Raw genomic sequence first — 18,152 nt, 5'->3', positions numbered from 1 at the left:
ATTTTTTATTTGTTGCATTCTCCATTAGGATATGGACTCTTTAAAGGCAGAGACTTTGTTTTTGTCTTTCTTTCTTTGTATTCTCAGCATTTAGTGCCTCGCGCATAGTAGGCTCTTTATGCTTACTGCCTTATAAGCAAAATTCAAACAACATTTCCCACAGGGCTATCATCCCTTTGGCTAAACATGATACCTTTATTGATAGCTTCGAAATTTCAATCTTGAGAATTTCCCATCTTCCCTGGATTGACGCTACCTATCCTTTCCATGAATTCTTTTAAACCTGTTCTCCAAAAATCTAGCAATGTCTGGCTTTCTTCTCCTTTTCTGCAACAAATCTAATGAGGAAGTGGTTATTTCTCCACCCAGCCCTGCAACAGTAAACAATTCCTCCATATTGAGGAGAATTAGATCCAAAATAAACGACTCTGTTTTTGTTCTTCTGCCTTTCAAAGGAAGAAACTATAACCAAAGCAAGCCAATAAATGATTAGGAGTTTGGTTCTGAGCAAAGAAGACTTAAGCAGACGTCAAGATAATTAAAATTCCTTGCCACTATTGTGTCATGCACCTCCACAAAGGAAACTTGTGATCTGTTTCCCGTTTCCCAATTCCTCATTTGGACAGACCATTCAGAGAAATGATCTCCAAACTTTTTTCATCACACAGCATTATCAACAAAATAAAATTTTTGAACATGTAGCCCCAATATATATATTTACTTATTCATAAATCATATCTATGTACATATAAAACTAAGATTAAAATAGATATATTATTGGGCAACTAGGTAAGCACAGTAGATAGCCTGATCTGATATCCCTCACCCCCCACTGTGTGACTCTGGATGAGTCACTTAACCCCAAATGCCTACCCCTTACCGATCTTTTGTCTCAGAATCAATACTTCAATCCTAGGACAGAAGGTAAGGGTTTAAATAAATAAATTCTTGAAAGATAGATATGTTAAAAGGACGAGATAAAAAATAAATAATGTTTGCTTCTGGAGTCAATAAAAAGCCACTGAAATTCATTGCATGGGAGGAGTAGCTGGGTCAGACCTAGGCTTTAGGAAAGGTGAAGGAGGATGGAGTCAGAGTAAAAGTTTCATGGGAAGAAACCAATTAGGAGGCTCCTGCAATAGGTCAAGGGAAAGGTAATGAGGGGCTGAAGTAGGTTAGTGACTGTGTAACTAGAGAGAAGGAGATGTACCTAAGAGATACAGAGATACAAACAGAAAGATCTGGCAACTAGTTGGATACGTGGAATGAGGAAGAAGAAATAAAGATGACTGGGAGGTTGTAGAAAGAAGAATGGCACTGACCTTAACAATAATAAGGAAATTTGAAACAGGGATGACTTGGGGTTAGCGATAGGGTAGGAAGATAGTGTCATGATAACTTGGGATCCAGGTCAGAATCCATCCAACCCACCCAACCTGGTCATTCTACAGATGCAATCTATCCCACCAAAAATGAAAAGGTCAGGAAGGGAGGCCTGGATCCTCCTTGGTGGTCTCTACTGCTACAAGTCAGACTTGACCTCTAAGGTACTCCTGCCACAGTTGGCAGGAGAACATCAACTGAGCTGATGTTCAGCTCAGAATGGATGAAGATGAAAACTTGTACAGGATGGAGAAAGCAGAATGAGGCAATGCTAGAGAATCTTTATTCTAGATGCAATTGTTGGGAAGTAGGCCCCACCATTGCCACTTGTCTTCCCAACCTCTAATTAGTGAATCAAACCCCTTGAATTCAAGCCATGGATTCCCCATGGGCCATGTCTTCCCTCCCCCCAACCATTTTGGAGACCACTAGTTCATAGGATATTCCAGTGACAATGACTTCATTCCTATGTCTTTTGATATTAAACTAAATGCTCTCCCAACTATAGTTTTTAGATTGCTTGGCATGGACCTTTAAGGCAAAGCTCCTCTGCTTTACTTGCATTTTTCCTATTTTTTCCTTTTAGATAAATACGTATCTTTCCACGCCATATTCTAGTTAAAAGTCTCATCAAAGTCTCAGAAATCCCTTTAGGGTAAAATATGCCCCTTTTTACTCATACTTTTTATGTAGACATCCAAGATAATAGACTTAACTGCTGGTTCCTTTCTTGGATTTTTTTCTCTTGTAAAATTTTGTGTGTCTCTACTGGTGTTCTTTGAAGCTACTCTCTGGTAAATAGCTTAGTGGATATATGTCTATAGTTATACCCATTCATTTTTACTTTAAAGTTTTTTAGATGAGACTTGTAAGATTCCAAACAATACTTTTTTAACATCGTTATTTAGTACATTCTATCGTTAGCCAGGGGCCTGTCATTTAATGTATTTTAAGTCATGGTTCAGAAATCCAAATCTCATTCTCATACCCTTAAATAGTTGTTTGAGAAGCGTATTTTTAAAAAGCTGTTAACTTATCAATTCTGACCCCTGTTTTTTTTTTAATCCCTTACTGCTCTTCTGCTTTGGAACCAATACTTAGTATTGATTCTAAAACTGAAGGTAAGGGTTTGTTTTTCTTTTTGTTTTTTAAAGAACGAAATTAATATGGAAGGTGTGATTCCACTGCTAAAAACACTTACTTCTAAAAATTTGTATTTCTAATAATCAAAACTGTCCAAATGTGAAATGGGCTAACTTGTAAGGCAAGGGATTTCCCATCACTGGAGGACTTCAGATGGAGACTGGATCCCAGAAGGTCCTAGCTTCAACAATGAGACACTAAAGTTTCTGCTCAAAATTATACTAAAAGTTGCTTTGATCAAAAGGTCAAGGAAACTCACCGATGTACAAAAAATGCACTGACATTCCTGAAGAGTGGTCATCTTGTCCACAGAATATTCACATAGGCAGAGCTTGCAAGTGACCAAAGGATCCAAGGTCAGTTCTCCAGTTGCTGGTTTTTCCATTGTTATGGGATGATAGCAGAGCTCACCAACAGAGCCCATCAGTCTGTCTGGCCACTTCTTGGGTCTTCTTAATCCCTGCAATCAGATTTCAGAACTTAAATACCTTATCCAAATTTCTCAAAATAACCCTTGACAGGCTCACATAATGAACCCCCAATCTAAATACATACTACATAAAGGTAGGACAGTTAGGTGACTCTGTGGATAGAATGCCAGATCTGGAGTCAGGAAGATTCTTCCTGAATTCAAATCCAACCTCATACACTTATTAGCTGTGTGACCCTGGGCAAATCAATTAACTCTGTTTGCCTCAGTTTTCTCCTCTGTAAAATTAACTGGAGAAGGAAATAACAAACCACTCTAGGAGATCTACCCAAAAAAACTCCAAATAGAATCACAAAGAGTCAGACACAACAGAAAAATATACAACAAAGTTAAGGCATGTCTGGAGGCATTGTGTACTTTATGAAGTTTTATTTGGAGAGGGAGGAGCCTAAAAATTAAGTTTATATACATTCATAGCAGTCAACAAGGCAAAGTGGTAGAGTATTGAATTCCCAACTCTGTCACTTATTACCTGTGTGACCTGAAGCAAGTCATGTCTGTCTTTTCATATCCTCAGTGGATAATATAGTGCCTGGAGCATAGTAGGCACTAATAAAATGTTTACTGACCCACAGACTAACTTGATCATCCTTGACCTCAAGTTTCTCACTGGTCAAATGAGGAGGTTGGAGTATGTGATCTCTGAGATTGTTTTAGGGCAATATCACTTTTTTTCTTATATTTTTCTATGCAGATATCTAAGATAATGGATTTAACTGCTGGTTCCTTTCTTAGATTTGGTCTCTTGTAAAATTCTGGGTGTCTCTACTATAGTTCTTCCTATAATGAAACTTACTCTCTGGTAATAGTTTGTTGAATCTATATAGATAGCTTGTAGACTCAATGAATTCAAGGGCCATACAGAGAACATAAGAACAATCCCATTTTCCCTATTCCATTCCAACTAATTGCATTCAATAGAAATAAAGGTAATGTCTGTAGTCCCACAGTTTTCACTGAATTCACTGGAATCTGATAGCCCAAAGTCTACTTTGGAAGCCTGCCCCCTATACAGTATGCTTGAGCTAAAAGGAGGAAAGGGGGGGACGGGGAGCATGTGTAAAAAGGGAATTTAAGAGACTAGTTTAGATTTGTTAGAGGTTTTAAAGAATTATATTTAAGAAAATCTAGGGAAATGTATCAAGGAATCCTAAAAATAATTTTTCTCTTCATGTTTTTCTAAAATCTTCACATTTGATAATAACTTTAAGCTGTATAAGGCATTAAGTTTTTTAACTCCCCAAATTTCTTGTTTTTTAAAAGTATGGTCATCCAACTAAACCCCAAATCTATTTTGTAAAATACCTAAAACTTTTCATTTTGTAATACTAAGAACCTGCACACATTTCTCGAGAACTAAGGGTTGTCTTGTTTTTTCATTCTACTTTAAGAACCCCTTTGGGCAGAAATGCACATTGCCCCCATAGGGCAGCTGTCAGAAATGTTCATATCTGTTAATAAAAATGTCCTGAATAATGGAGAATAGCATAATAGATTTGGTGCTAGAAGAATCCTTAGAGACCACCAAGTTCAACCCTCTCATTTTACAGTTGAGAAAACTAAAGTACAATGAAGTGTCTTCCCAGGGTCACATAGTGTCCAGGGCAATATCTGAACCTAAGTCTTTCACCTTCAAACCCAGTGCCCCATCCAGTCTTCTAGAGGCATCAAACACAAGGCCCACAACACTCCAAATACAGCAGGACCCAGATTAAAAAAAAAAAGGTAAATATTTAGCAAAATAAATAAAAATACAATAAATATAGATCATCATACTAACATTTGGCTTTCTAAGTCAATATGTAGCCTGCAGGGATCCTTATTTTTGGTTCAGTATCCCCCATTTCTATATGAGTTTGACACCATTACTCCATTAACTCCTAAGGCAATATCAAATGTAACAAATGAAAAGAACCATCCAGTCCAACCCCTTCATTGATATACTGGAAATCTGAGGTCCAGAAAAGAAACATGCCTTGCCCAATATCAAACCCCTGGTTAGGGACTACCTGAAACTATTATAATTTAGCTTGGGTAGAATAGTGAGAGGCGGTGATAAAAGAGCTGGGAAAAGGAGGCTTTCATCATTCATTCCCTAAACCTGTGATTACCACAATGTACATGTAGTACTCAAATACCTCCTGGTAACCACTCAGTTCCATTTCCTGTCAGGGAAATGAAGCCTAGCAACTTAAGGCGCACCCACAGAAAACTGGAAGAGGATCTGAGGCAAGTCAAAAGGGACTCCCCCAAATCCGACACCAAAGAAAATGGGAACAAGAGAACCTAATAAGGCAATGCTTAGCTCAGATCCCTGATCATCATGCATGCAAATCCCTCAGCAACTTTTGAAGGTTTAAAATATTAAGTTATTATAGTTAATATTATAATTAATTATATTATATGTAATACATGTGATATATTATAATTAATAATTTTTCTTAGGTGTGAAGGGCACGTTACCATAGGGATGTGTAAGGTTAGTTCAAACCCTGAGGTCAAAAGGTACTTTGATCATTTCTGTTACAAGTATATGTTTTATAGTAGTAGCCATGCAAGAAGGAACATCCTATTTAACTAAACCTCTACTTAGCATTCTAGTTTGACTCAATCTCTATATCAAATCCAGCCCTTAGAGGTTTGCAATTTTCTTTAATGTTCTCTTGAGTCAGTTATGGGTGGGGAGAATGAATATATAACATTATTCTCATCACTGACTATACCCAGTCAAGAAGCTACCACTTATTTTACTTATTCCAAGAAAGCTTTATTTTCATGGAAGATACCCTATGTGTGTCACTGCTCTTTAGTCTTTTCCATAAGCATCTTCACCGCTTACAAAAGACTAATTACCTAGCACATCAGAATAAACAATCCAGGTATGCACACACATAATAGGAAAGATTTCTTCACTTAAGATTCTTAAATAGGGAATAGAAAAAAAAAACACAGCTGGATTTTTTTAAGGTACCAAAGAAATGGAAACAAAGCAGGTACCCAACAACTGGGGGATAGCCCAACATATGTGAATGTACTAGAATATCACTCCGCCAAAGGGACAGCTAGGCAGCCCAATGGATAGAGGGTTGGACCTGGCTAGAGTCAGGAAGACTCATCTTCCTGAGTTCAAATTTGGCCTCAAACACATGCTAGTTATGTGACCTTGGATAAGTCACTTAACCCTATTTGCCTCAGTTCTTCATTTATAAAATGAGATGGAGAAGGAAATGGGAAACCATTCCAGTATGTTTGCCAAGAAAACCCCAAATGGGGTTATAAAGAGTAGGACATGGCTAAAAAGACTGAACAACAATCTCCACGGTTGCATATTTAGAATTCACAGAAGTATGGGAAGACTTGTGAAGGGTGAAATAAGCAGACCCAGGAAAACATTATACATAATGACATCAATATGGGGGGGGGGGGGCTGAATGCTCATTTGTATTAATAGCCAAGGGGACAGCTAGATAGTTCAGTGGATTGAAAGCTAGACTGGAGAGAGGAAGTCCTGGATTCAAATGTGAGCTCAGAAACTTCCTAACTGTATGACCCTGGGGGGCAAGTCACTTAACATCCACTCCCTAGCTCTTACCACTCTGCCTTGGAATCAATACACAGTATTGATTCTAAAATGGAAGGTAAGGGTTAAAAAAAAAAAGGTAATAGTAGCCAAGGTTGGCCGCTAAGAATTAACTCAAAAATGTACCTTGCTCTCTTTTTTTGGAGGTGAAGAATTATGGGTGTGGACCACTGCACATAGTCAGACTTGATCAATGTGTGTGGTAGTTTTGGTGTCATTGCTCTCTCCCTTCTCTGTAATTTTTTTTTTTGTGCTACAAAAGATGACTTGCTAGATAGGGGCAAGAGGAAGGCAAATATTCAGAAATAAAAATAAGATTTTATGTATACATTGATAATTTTTAAAGAGTGAGGACTATCAGAAACTTCTCCCATATCTAAAGAGTTTGCCAATGTCGTGGGGAGAACCATGAAAATTTAACACTAGCCTATCAAGACAAATTTGGATTTTAAAGCAAAGGATTTTATATCTGAACTGTATTTCTCTGAGGTGATGGATGGAATCCTCCCTACAATGCTGGGAGACACTGTTTAGGAGTGACACAGCTGTTCTAAGAACCTGGTGGTAACTCCTGGAATCCAAAGACCCTTCTCTGGTCCAGACTGAGGTTGGAGTCTGTCAAATCAAAGCGGCATAAAATTGGACCGTTGGGAAAAGAAGCAGAGCTCTTTTGTCTTGGAATCATGGAAAAAGGAGGAGGTGAGGAGAGTACTGGCACCTATAGTGTGGTGCAATAGCTGGCTGGGCAGGGGAGAAAGAGGCTAGAAGAGTGCCAGTGCAATCCGGAGCCCTGATCAGGCTGTCAGGCTTGGGCTGCCCAGGAGAGCAGCCGGACTGAGGTCTGGCTCAAGAGCTAGCACAGCCAGCTGGGGGAGGAGGCTTATAAAGGGAATAGCCAACTATATATGGTTGGTGCCTTTTCTTTCTCTGGTCCACTTTTTATTATGTAACAAATAATTATAAATTAAGATCCAATCTCCCAAGAAATTTAATCTTAACAGAACTTTTCAAGGAAACCAAAACATTAGTCAGAGATCTGTCCATCACAGGGAGGGCATGGCTAAAGAAAATGATGCCAGGAATACCTTAAATTTTTTCAAATGTACTATAAAAATTATGGATAGCCTAAGAAAGAATTAAGAGAGAAGATGAAGAGTGTTCCAACTGAAAAACAATATTTTTAAGATTTTTAATACTTGAAAATCCTATATTTTGCCTAAATCTATAAGCTTTCTGGAAATTATAAGAATTATTTCTTTTCATTTAAATATAGGCTCTGAATATGATGAAAAATACATTAAATGCTGTCCTTTGTCTCTAGGAATTATAAAGATCACAGAAAAATCTGGAGAATAAATATCCATTAGTTAAACAGGTTGCCTGAAGAAAGAATGAGTTTCCCTTCCTTAGAGTCTGTCTAGAACACTCTAGATGGTCATGTCAAGGGAGTCTTGTACAAGTGACGGTTGAGCTAGATGGCCTCTGAGATCTTTTGCAAATCTGAGATTTGAAGAAAATAAAGTTATTCTTGGCATTCATTTCTAAGTCAGATGGAGAAGATTGAAAGAAAAGTTATATATATGATCTTATACCAATACATGATCAGAAATGACCTGGGGATAAGGGAGAATGGAAAGAAAAAATAGCATCATTCTCTTAGTTTTCTGTCAACAAAAGAACCATACTTTGGAAAATTATTTGTTTGTTCAGTATTAAAAGTACTTCCAGGTCCAAGTGGTGAGACTGCCTACAGATTTATTATCTCTCTCTTATCCAAAAGTACAAGGTTTGCATTTTTTAAGCCCTTACCTTTTATCTAGAATAAATAATGTACATGTTTTCCAAGGCAGAAGACGTAAGGGCTAGGAAATGGGGGTTAAGTGACTTGCCCAGTGTCACACAGCTAGGAAGTATCTGAGATCACATTTGAACCCAGGACCTCCCAGCTTTAGGCCTGGCTCTCAATCCACTGAGCCGCCTATATGCCCTGCACTAGGTCAGTATTAAGAGTAGGGAATATAAAGCAAGACAAATGACTACTGACCACCATTTGACTCTTAAGTTAGAGAAGAACAAGTTAGGTAGAGGAAGTGCCACAGTTGAAAGAATACCTCCCCATTTGGAGTGAGGAGACCTAGATTCAAATTCCACCCTAGATATACCATTTAAGAGCCTCAGCTCCCTCATCTATAATGTACGGATAACAACACCTATCTCACACAGTATTGCTGTGAAGGATAAAATGAGATATTTGCAAAACAGCACAGTACAAATTCTAGATATAGTTTTCTCATTATATAAGGATAGTTCTCTACCTACTTTTCTAAGCCAGCTATAAAGGGCTTAAAAGCCTAAAAAATTCTATATAAATGGTTTAACTTTATTAACAAAAATAACAATAAGTTACTATGACTGTAGGATCATAGATTCATTCAGGTCTAGAAAAGACTTTACAGGTCATATTCATTTTAAAGTTAAGGAAACTGAGGCCCAGGGAGATGACTTGCCCAGGTTCCCATGGGTGGTAAATGTCAGAGCCAAGAGTCTAATTCAGGTATTCTGATACCAAATTCAACATTTGTTCCATTACCTGAGTGGTTCCCAATATTTTTTGTTCCACAATGTCCCTTCACCTGCAAAAATGCACTGTGAACACCCCAAAGTAATTTAATTTATATTCTTTTAGATTTATCCAAGAAGTGCTTACAATAACAACAATGTGTACATGATCACACTAGTTTCAAATCATTGTAGAAACAAACTTACAATGCTTCAAACATGTGCATGCTTGTTGCCACAGAGGAAAAATATATTTGTAACATAAGTGGGCAATTATTTACTGCTTAAGGTGCCATTAAAGGATTTTTAGTATAGAATCCCTTGGACCATCACCATAAACCACTAAATGGAAAACCACCACATTATATGATGCTGTTCCACAAGCTATGCTAGACTCAATGCATTCTGTTTCTGTGTCAGAGGCTAATGAAAATGAGTATCTAAGCATCAAAGAATAAGATTTGGAGGAAGGTTTGGAAGAAAAAAAAAACCCTTAAACTTGATTGTTTGAGGAGGACATCCACAGGGGAAAAAAAATTTAATCTCCAATGTCAAAAGTGTCACATGCTTAAATACCTCTGACTCTAAGTTTGCCCTTTGTTTTTGTTTTGTTTGGAGTGAGGAATGGGGGGATTGGGAGGAATAGGTGAGGAAAAGAAGGAAGAAAAGCCAGCTTTTCCCCAGTTTGTACTGTTTTAAAAAGGAGCCCCAGCAGTCCTACCTATGTCTATAAATGTCTTCTGTACTATAAAGTACTCATTATATGAGAGGAGCCAAGCACTGATAGGAGAGAACAGGAAAACCATTTTCTCTCCTATGTTTGCATTAAGACTGCTGAAGAAAGGAACACTTGAGAAGCAGGGCAGGAAGCACAGGGTGTATAAGGAATTTTCATATTCTGCTGGCAACCCAAAAAAGCAATATGCTCCCAAAAATATGCAGTGGGTGGGAGAGCTCTGACATTGGAAGTATTTTTAACCAATATAGCTGCAGTCTGTTAGACTAGCCAAAATCAGAAGTAGATAATTTCTTGTAAAACTATAATAATAAGGGGGAGGGGGGCAAAATAATACCATAATGGGATAATTGTGCTCAAAATTTTACAAACTCGTTCTTAAATAGTGCTTTAAAAAGAGGGCACTTAAAGAGAGCAATAGGATCATTTATCTTTTCACAACCAGTTATGAAAATTTCCATATCCCCAGTACCTTACAGAGAACAGGCATTCAAACCTTTTTTTTTTTTGCATTAACTGTAAATACGGTACCAAGACAAGTGAAATATGAAATGATGCATGGAGCTGTCTCATCTATGGGCAGACCTGGGAAATTATGGGAAGGATGACTCAGTAATGAAGGACAAAGAAAGGGAAAGCCATGACTATTTTTCTCTAATGAGACAAAGTGTTCACTGCCAGAGCTGTGATGCAGTTGGAATCACAGACTTGATGAGATAACACACCACTGGAAAAGTGCACTTGAAGTTTTCCAAGAAAGAAAGGTGTGAGGAAAGGGTAAAACCACAACAGAGGCACCACCACCATGTTTAGTCAAGCTATAATACAAATCCTGGAACCTTCCCATAGCAGTCTTTATGTATTGCCATCTCCTCCCATCCAAAAGCAAATAACTTAGACGTCCAACCCTTGCTTAGTTATGGACACTCATGCCAGGCCTCCTGGGAAATACTGAGAGCCTGCTAAAGTTTAGCCACAAGCTGAAAATGAGTAGATAGTGCTGATGTTGTCTATTCTGCCCCCAACCTAATGGTTTATTTCGCTGGTGGTTGGTATCCTCAATCTAAGCTCTCAGCCAACAAAATATACTGAATCTGGCAGTATGAATATCATTGTGGGACACGATGGCTAACACTGGACAACCAGGTAAACATATACAGAAATGGAATCTAGACAAGTTAACCGATGGCAATACGAACACAGATTCCATTTCAGGCAATGATGCAAATGTATATGAATTCCTTAAATGATGGTTTATTTAAAACATTTATCATTTGGAGGTATTATAAAACTGTATAAAAAGGAAGAATTGAAGATACAGATCAAAGAAGTTAATACCTTGCTCAGGATAGAATCTGTATTCAAAAATAACCTTGAGGAACTAGATAATGTCCCTTGGGAAAAAAAGAGGATAAAGTTCAAACAAACATAGGATAACCACGTGAAAATATCATATAGCTGGGGAATCACTTTATAGGCCTAAATTGGTCAGGAAAAACCCTGGAAGTCTTAACCAACCGGGCCACAAGTTCAATGAGTCAGCAATGAGGTGCTGCTCAACAATCAAACCAGGATAATCATATGTTACAGGTCATTTGAAATGGGTTGTATGAACACTGCTTGTTAATACAAGATCCAGCACATAATCCTTCAGGAATACTCTACTTTGGTCAGAGCATTGTGGCTTGTTGAGGCAACTGTCATCTCTACATTTTAAAGAGGACACAGAAATTATAAGGGATTCAGAGAAAAGTAAGAAGAATTAATGATTCAGAGAATGAATCAGTTTTAAGAAAGAATGGTAGAAAGCAAGGAACATTGGCTCTAAAATCAGAAACCTTAGGTTCAAACCCCAACTCTCATGCTTATTTATTACCTGTGTGACTTAGCTGTTTTTTTTTTAAAACCCTTAGAATCACTACTGTATATTGGTCCCAAGGGAGAAGAGCAGTAAGGGGCTAGGCAATGGGGGTTAAGTGACTTGCCTAGGGTCACACAGTAGAAAGTATCTGAGGTCAGATTTGAACCCAGGACCTCTTGTCTCTAGTCCTATTTCTCAATCCACTGAGCAACCTAGCTGCTCCCACCTGTGTGATTCTAGATAAGTCATTTCACCTTCAGGGCCTCAGTTTCCTAATCTGTAAAATACTTATTCCCATCCTCACTTCACTTCTCCTTTCTAATCCTCAGCATCTAAGGAAATTCAGTCCTAGAGAATGGCCGAGGTGGGGTTGGGGTTGGAGTTAAGAGTGTTAAATTTCAACACTTTCTATTCCTATTCTCAAGATACTAATAAGGTTATAAGAATTTGTCATGGAAATGTTATGAAGTTCATTTTTTTCTTGAAATGGAACTAATAATTTAAATGTAACTTTTATTTCTTCCAGTAGACCTATCGGATGGAGATTTTTTAGCCTGAAGAAGAAAATTCTGAGGAACGATTTAATTATGGTAAAATATAGGAACTCTGATCTAATGGATTGAGGCCAATTGTCCTCCTTGCACAGGTAAAAGAATGGCAAATGATTTTATGTCACAACAAAAGACGTTTTAGTTAGATATAAGGAAGCTTTTGAAAAAGGCTAAATGATATCATCTCCCTTTCCAGAAATTACTTAGCTCAGAGCACAGGGCTAATAACGCCAAGATTCCACATTTAATGTGCTTATACTGGCCATTTGATTTTGTTTGGTCCAGTGACCACAGACTCCACCTCAAACCAAGACACCAACAGTCTGGGACAAGGCCAGAGAGAGTGGCTAAAACCCTATATATCCATTTCTGCCATTTCTGAACCTGGAAAAACTGAGTTGGTACATGTCAAAACAATTTAAGAAGAGGCTTTTAGCCTGACAGGTATTCCAGGATAATATGTCTTTGTATCATATTAACCAAAGAAAACATCTACTTTGCTTTGGATTTGTTTGTTGTTCATAAGTAATATGACAAATAAATAGTGTGCAAATCTCTGAGGATGAGTCAGGAAACCCTGAGTTCAAATTAGGCATCAGATACTGGATAAGTCATTTAGACGCCATTTAGCTCAGTTTCCTCATCTGTAAAATGAGAGTAACAACACCATCTCCTCCCTAGGATTGTTGTGAGGATCAAATGAGGTATTTGTAGTTAATAATTCTTGTTCCTTTCCTCCTTCCTCTTCCCCCTATCTAATGAATGGGTGGACTAGTAATCTTTGTCTTGGAGATACAAACCAGATTTAAACTTGTTTTACTTTCTTGAAAGTCCAAAAAAAATAAAGGTTAATATTTATAGGACCCTTGGTTGTCCAGAAGCAACATGGCATTGTAAATGAAAAATGCATCTCTACTACTTACATCCTAAGAAATAACCTTGAGCAGCATCACTGGTCTCAGCTTTTTCATCGATGAAATAAGGATGATAGGGACAGTAAAGCTCTCTCTTTTAAGTTAAAAGTTATGAAAATCAAATGTACCAAAAGACATGAAAAGTCTTTTGCAAATGTATGATTAAAATAATTTATTAAAGAAAAAAGATCATTTCAGGAAGGGTTTTTTTGTGGGAAAGGCAAAGCTATGAATTTATCTGTTTAGAAAATTCCCTGAATGGGTATGGAGATGGGGAGGGAAGCATCAGTGTAAATCACAAACTCTTCTGAAATTCATAGTGCTAGAGAATGGAAGTGGTTAAGAGTGAGGACAGACAGTGGTTTTTAATGCCTTTAAATCTCAATACTTTATCTACTTTCAAAATACCAATGAGATGTTGGTATTTGAAATAGATGATTATATTAAGTTCATCTTTTTTCTTAAAATGGAACTAATAATTTAAATGTAATTTTTATTTCTTACAAACTCTGTTCCACAGGAAAAAAGAAAGCATTTTACCACTGAGAGTTATGTTTTAGACCAAAATATTTTTTAAAAACCTCTCTGCAATTGGAATAATGCAGGCCCTTTAGATAACATCCTATTTCTTTGGGAACCCAACTTTCTTTGTCCATTAAAAAAAAAAAAACTTTCTTTGCCATTAAAAAAAAAAGGCAGTGAGGTGGTAGGTAGAGTATTGGACCTAGAGTTTGGAAGACCAGAGTTCAAATTCTACCTCAAACATTTCCTGGCTGTGTGGCCCCCTAACCAAGTTAACCTATCAGCCTTAGTTTCCTGAGATAATAATAGTACTTTCCAGGTTTTTGTGGAGAGAAACTGCAATCATGTATTTTTAAAAAGTGCTATATGAATGCTAGTTATCCTAATTACTGTTAATAATAAAAACATAAGTCAACCATTGGAGTGAGTGAATATTGAATTATGTGTCCGTTGATGGTTAAATTCATAATAAAAAGAAATATTTAAATGAAAAAAGTAAATATATATATATGTCTGAAGTTGTATTTTTCAAAGGGGTGAGAAGTGGTCTGTCAATCACTAATATCAAAATCTCTTATAATTAGCCCTAGACCCTAAATAATATATCCACTAGTGTACTAAATAAAAATGCAATTTTGTATTAAGCTGAAATAAAAAAAAATCCAATTCTAGGATATCAATGTTTAACAGTTGCTCAGAAACCATTATTTTCTGCAAATGACTCAGCTTGGCTGTTTTCAGCATAGTCTCATTACTACCACAAGAAGGACTGGCTGCTGGTCAGGTATAAATCCACTCCCAATTCTCCTAACAGAATTAGGCTATCAAAGTAGGCAGGAATGACTATGTGGTTGGCATTTTAATGATTTCTTTAGAAAGATAATTTATACTGCTCCTCTCCACTGGCCTCCCCTTTCCCACCCCTTCCAACATACCCTTGCTCTTCTAATCAGTAATATTCCTTTCTCCTAGAGCTATTTGCACAGTCCACAGAAAAGCCATCTTCTCTTTCCTGGCACAAGACTCCCTTTAAAAGCAAGAAAAGAGAGCATTTAGCTATTCAGTCTGTCAATAAGCATTTTATTATTAAGCACCTACTATGTGTCACTCACAGTACTAAGTGCTAGGATTACAAAGAAAGGCAAAAGCCAGTCTCTACTCTCAAGAAGGTCATCGTCTAATGGAAAATAAAATCCAAACAACTATTTACAAAAGCAATATGTATATATATGTAATATGTGTATATATATACATACACAGGATAAATTGGAGATAATCAATAGAAGGCACTAGCATTTAAAGTCTTTAAAAAAGGGGGAGGGGAGCTCTGAGTAGCTCAGTGGATTGAGAGCCAGGCCTAGAGATAGGAGGTCCTGGGTTCAAATTTGACCTCAGATACTTTCTAGCTGTATGACCCTGGGCAAGTCACTTAACCCCCACTGCCTAGCCCCTTACTGCTCTTCTCCCTTGGGACCAATACACAGTATTGATTCCAAGACAGAAGGTAAGGGTTTAAAAAAAAAAAGATGTGAAGGAAGCCAGACAAGAATGATACCATTGAAAAATTGCTAAAGTTCAAGGAAAACTGATATTTAGAAAGTACCACTGAACAAACTGTCCCCCATTCACCTTTCTTCCCACAAAAAAAAGTTAGCCCAAAAGATCCTTAAACTCTCTACCAATTCAGAGATCCTATTTACCAAGTCAAATGTTCAAATAATAACATTCCATATAAACTAAATTGCAAAGGCATGAATAGCCTAAATGGATACGAGGTTACATAGAAGCATAAATCTGGAAACTAAATCCCTTCATTTTCACAGATAACTAAACTGAGGCATATCTTGTAGTTAGTGTCAGGGCCAGAACTAAAACCTTGGTCCTCTGACTCTCAATTCATATTTCTTGGTTTCTATAAGTCAGTTGAGCTTGCAGAATGAATAAAAGCATATATAACCATGTGAATTTCTGAGAATGTCCAAGAAATGCACAGAAGGCTAGAAACCTCAGTTCCTGTTTACTTTTAAACTTAGTACTTTCCTAAACATTCAGCTGGTAAAGGGATCTTCAGTTACTTTGCTGTGAAAATTTCTCCTATGGCCAACCACAAATTTTTTGTAAGAAGAAATCTACAATGCAAGAAAGGAAGGAGATTGCTATGTAGATCCAAAAAGAACTATAAGAAAGGGATCTTATGTATCAACTCATCTAATCCTAACATGTTAAAGATAAGGATACTGCTTTCTCTACCTCATCATTAGCCTTTTCACTATGCTAAAGGAAGTCAAGTCATCTTTTGCAGCATCAGTCTACCAGCTCCATTGTTGTCATCTTTCAGTCTTGTCCCACCCCTTATGACCCCCATGGACCAAAGTACACCAATTCTCTCCATGGAGTTTCTAGGCAAAGAAACTGGAATGGTTTGCCATTCCCTTCTCCAGGTCAGCTCAACAGAATGTGACTAAGATAAAGTAGGAATTTCCTAGGTTTTTTTAGTTACCCTGACCGTCCATCAAATATAACAAACTTTGGAACCACTGGTTTTCTGGGAAGAACAAAGAGCTAGGAAACCAAGAGTTGAGATTCAAACCTACAGTTCTTAAGCACCTTATTGTTGTGTATCCTTCAGTCTGAAGAGGACCAGGGATGTCACAGGAAGTGTCTTGCCTTACTTTGCATGCTACAGTTTCTTAAAGCCAGGGGTGAGAATTAGGTGAAAGGTTACCTGAAACAGATTCAGCAAGTCGTGTTCAAAGAGATCTAGCACCTCTGAGAACCAGTTACAATTAATCAGAGATAACTTTTGTTACAGATTCTTTAATTTTGTAACAACATTGAGTGACAGAGACACTACATTTCCCAGGATGCCTGGGTCCACTGTGATGCTCAATGAAAGCACAAAAATTCTTCACATCTTGTGCACCAGCCACATAAATGGATTGTTATCAGGATATCTATGGGAACAGGGGACATGACAAAGAAAGTAGAGGTTGTTACATTATCCATCACCTTAAAGAAGAGAGGCTTCTAAATATACAAGAAATAGTAGATTTTTTTTTTGTAATTGTTATGGTTGGATCAAAGAAATAAGATATTCTGGCTATGAAAAAGCTGTTAAACTGCAGCATCGCCCAGGAGTGATGAGTATCCCTGGCCTAGCCAGTTCTTGGACTATAAGTAACAACACACAGGTGACTGGACAGCTACTACCTAACTGAAGCTAGAACAATTTTCAAGCTATGATGCCAGTTGTTTTTTTTTTTGGGGGGGGGGGGTGTATTTAAGTTTTCAAAGGAGAAAAGCCCCTTGTAGTTAGGTAGGGTAAGCATAGGTAATAGATACAGTTCTGGGCATGGAGTCAGGAAAAACTGGGTTTAAATTTGACCTGGGACATGTATGTATATAAGCTGTGTGAATCTAGGCTAGTTAGTTAGCCTGTCTGCCTCAGTTTCCCCATCTATAAAATGGGAATAATATCAGTATCTCTCTTACAGAGTTGTGATGAGGGTCAAATGAGATACTGGTATCCCTTCCACATTGTGGGGTTGGAGTACAGCACCCTTGCAAATTGGAAAAGTCACATAAAATTTCTTAGCTCTCCTTTCTCCCATACCTGAGAAGTCTGAGGTATTTTTTTTTCTTTTATGGTTTATTTACAGTACCTAATTGTAAATTGTAAGTTATGTATTTGGTCATAGGCTTTTTGTAAACTTTTTCTGTGTTGTCTTTGGCTTCCACAAAACTCCCAAAAAATTCTCACTTAATTTCTTAATGCTCATCAACAATATATCAAAACAGTATGGGGAAAGTTGCAATGTGGAAGGAATACCTGTACTACATGTAAAGTTCCTGGCACAGAGCAGGAACTTTATTATATATATAATATATATATATTATTGCTTTTATTATTGTATATATATATACATATATATATGCTTATTCTCTTTTTTGCTCTATTCTAGAACCATGAGTCTTAGAAAAGTTTGTTTTCTAAACTATTCTGGGAGGAAAACGCAGAAGTGATTGTATTCATTTGAGAATATGTACCAATGTTATTTCCTCTTTTACTTTACTATTTCTTTATTTCTTCCATTAAATGTTTAACTGTTTCAATTTCTGAGTCTGTGAGTTATAATGAACCAAACATTAACCTGAGTTAACTTCATTTTATTTCAATTTAATAAACATTTATTAAGCACCTATGATGTGCAGGGTAATGTACTAATTTGGGGTTTTTTTTCCCCAAAACTGTATAGAGACAAGCAAGCCAGAAGACAAGATATCATTTAAAAGCCCTAATATTTTTAATACAACTCAGAACTAGTTAGAAACCGATTACAATGGGTACCACAACCCAAATTAATAGATATCACCTATTATATTTAAGGAAGCAGATTTTTTTTATTCAAAGGA

The 18,152-nt window shown here is 37.1% G+C and overlaps 1 protein-coding gene across 9 annotated transcripts in view; it reads right to left on the bottom strand.

Moving 5' to 3' along the window:
• RNF144B (ring finger protein 144B) overlaps positions 1 to 18,152 on the bottom strand; it is a 236,712-nt gene that overhangs the window by 73,016 nt on the left and 145,544 nt on the right. For 7 of the 9 annotated variants that reach the window (XM_007487884.3, XM_007487887.3, XM_056823490.1 and 4 more), the window contains one exon: positions 2,786 to 2,986. In XM_007487884.3, the coding sequence (XP_007487946.1) occupies positions 2,786 to 2,950 (165 nt within the window). In that variant the 5' untranslated portion in view covers positions 2,951 to 2,986. Of the gene's footprint in view, positions 1 to 2,785; positions 2,987 to 14,674; positions 14,767 to 18,152 lie in introns of all 9 variants that reach the window. The other 2 variants (XM_056823487.1, XM_056823489.1) reach the window with 1 other exon arrangement.

Source organism: Monodelphis domestica, chromosome 3 (genome assembly GCF_027887165.1).
Source record: "Monodelphis domestica isolate mMonDom1 chromosome 3, mMonDom1.pri, whole genome shotgun sequence".
Taxonomy (NCBI): domain Eukaryota; kingdom Metazoa; phylum Chordata; class Mammalia; order Didelphimorphia; family Didelphidae; genus Monodelphis; species Monodelphis domestica.
This window is presented reverse-complemented; position numbering and strand designations above follow the sequence as displayed.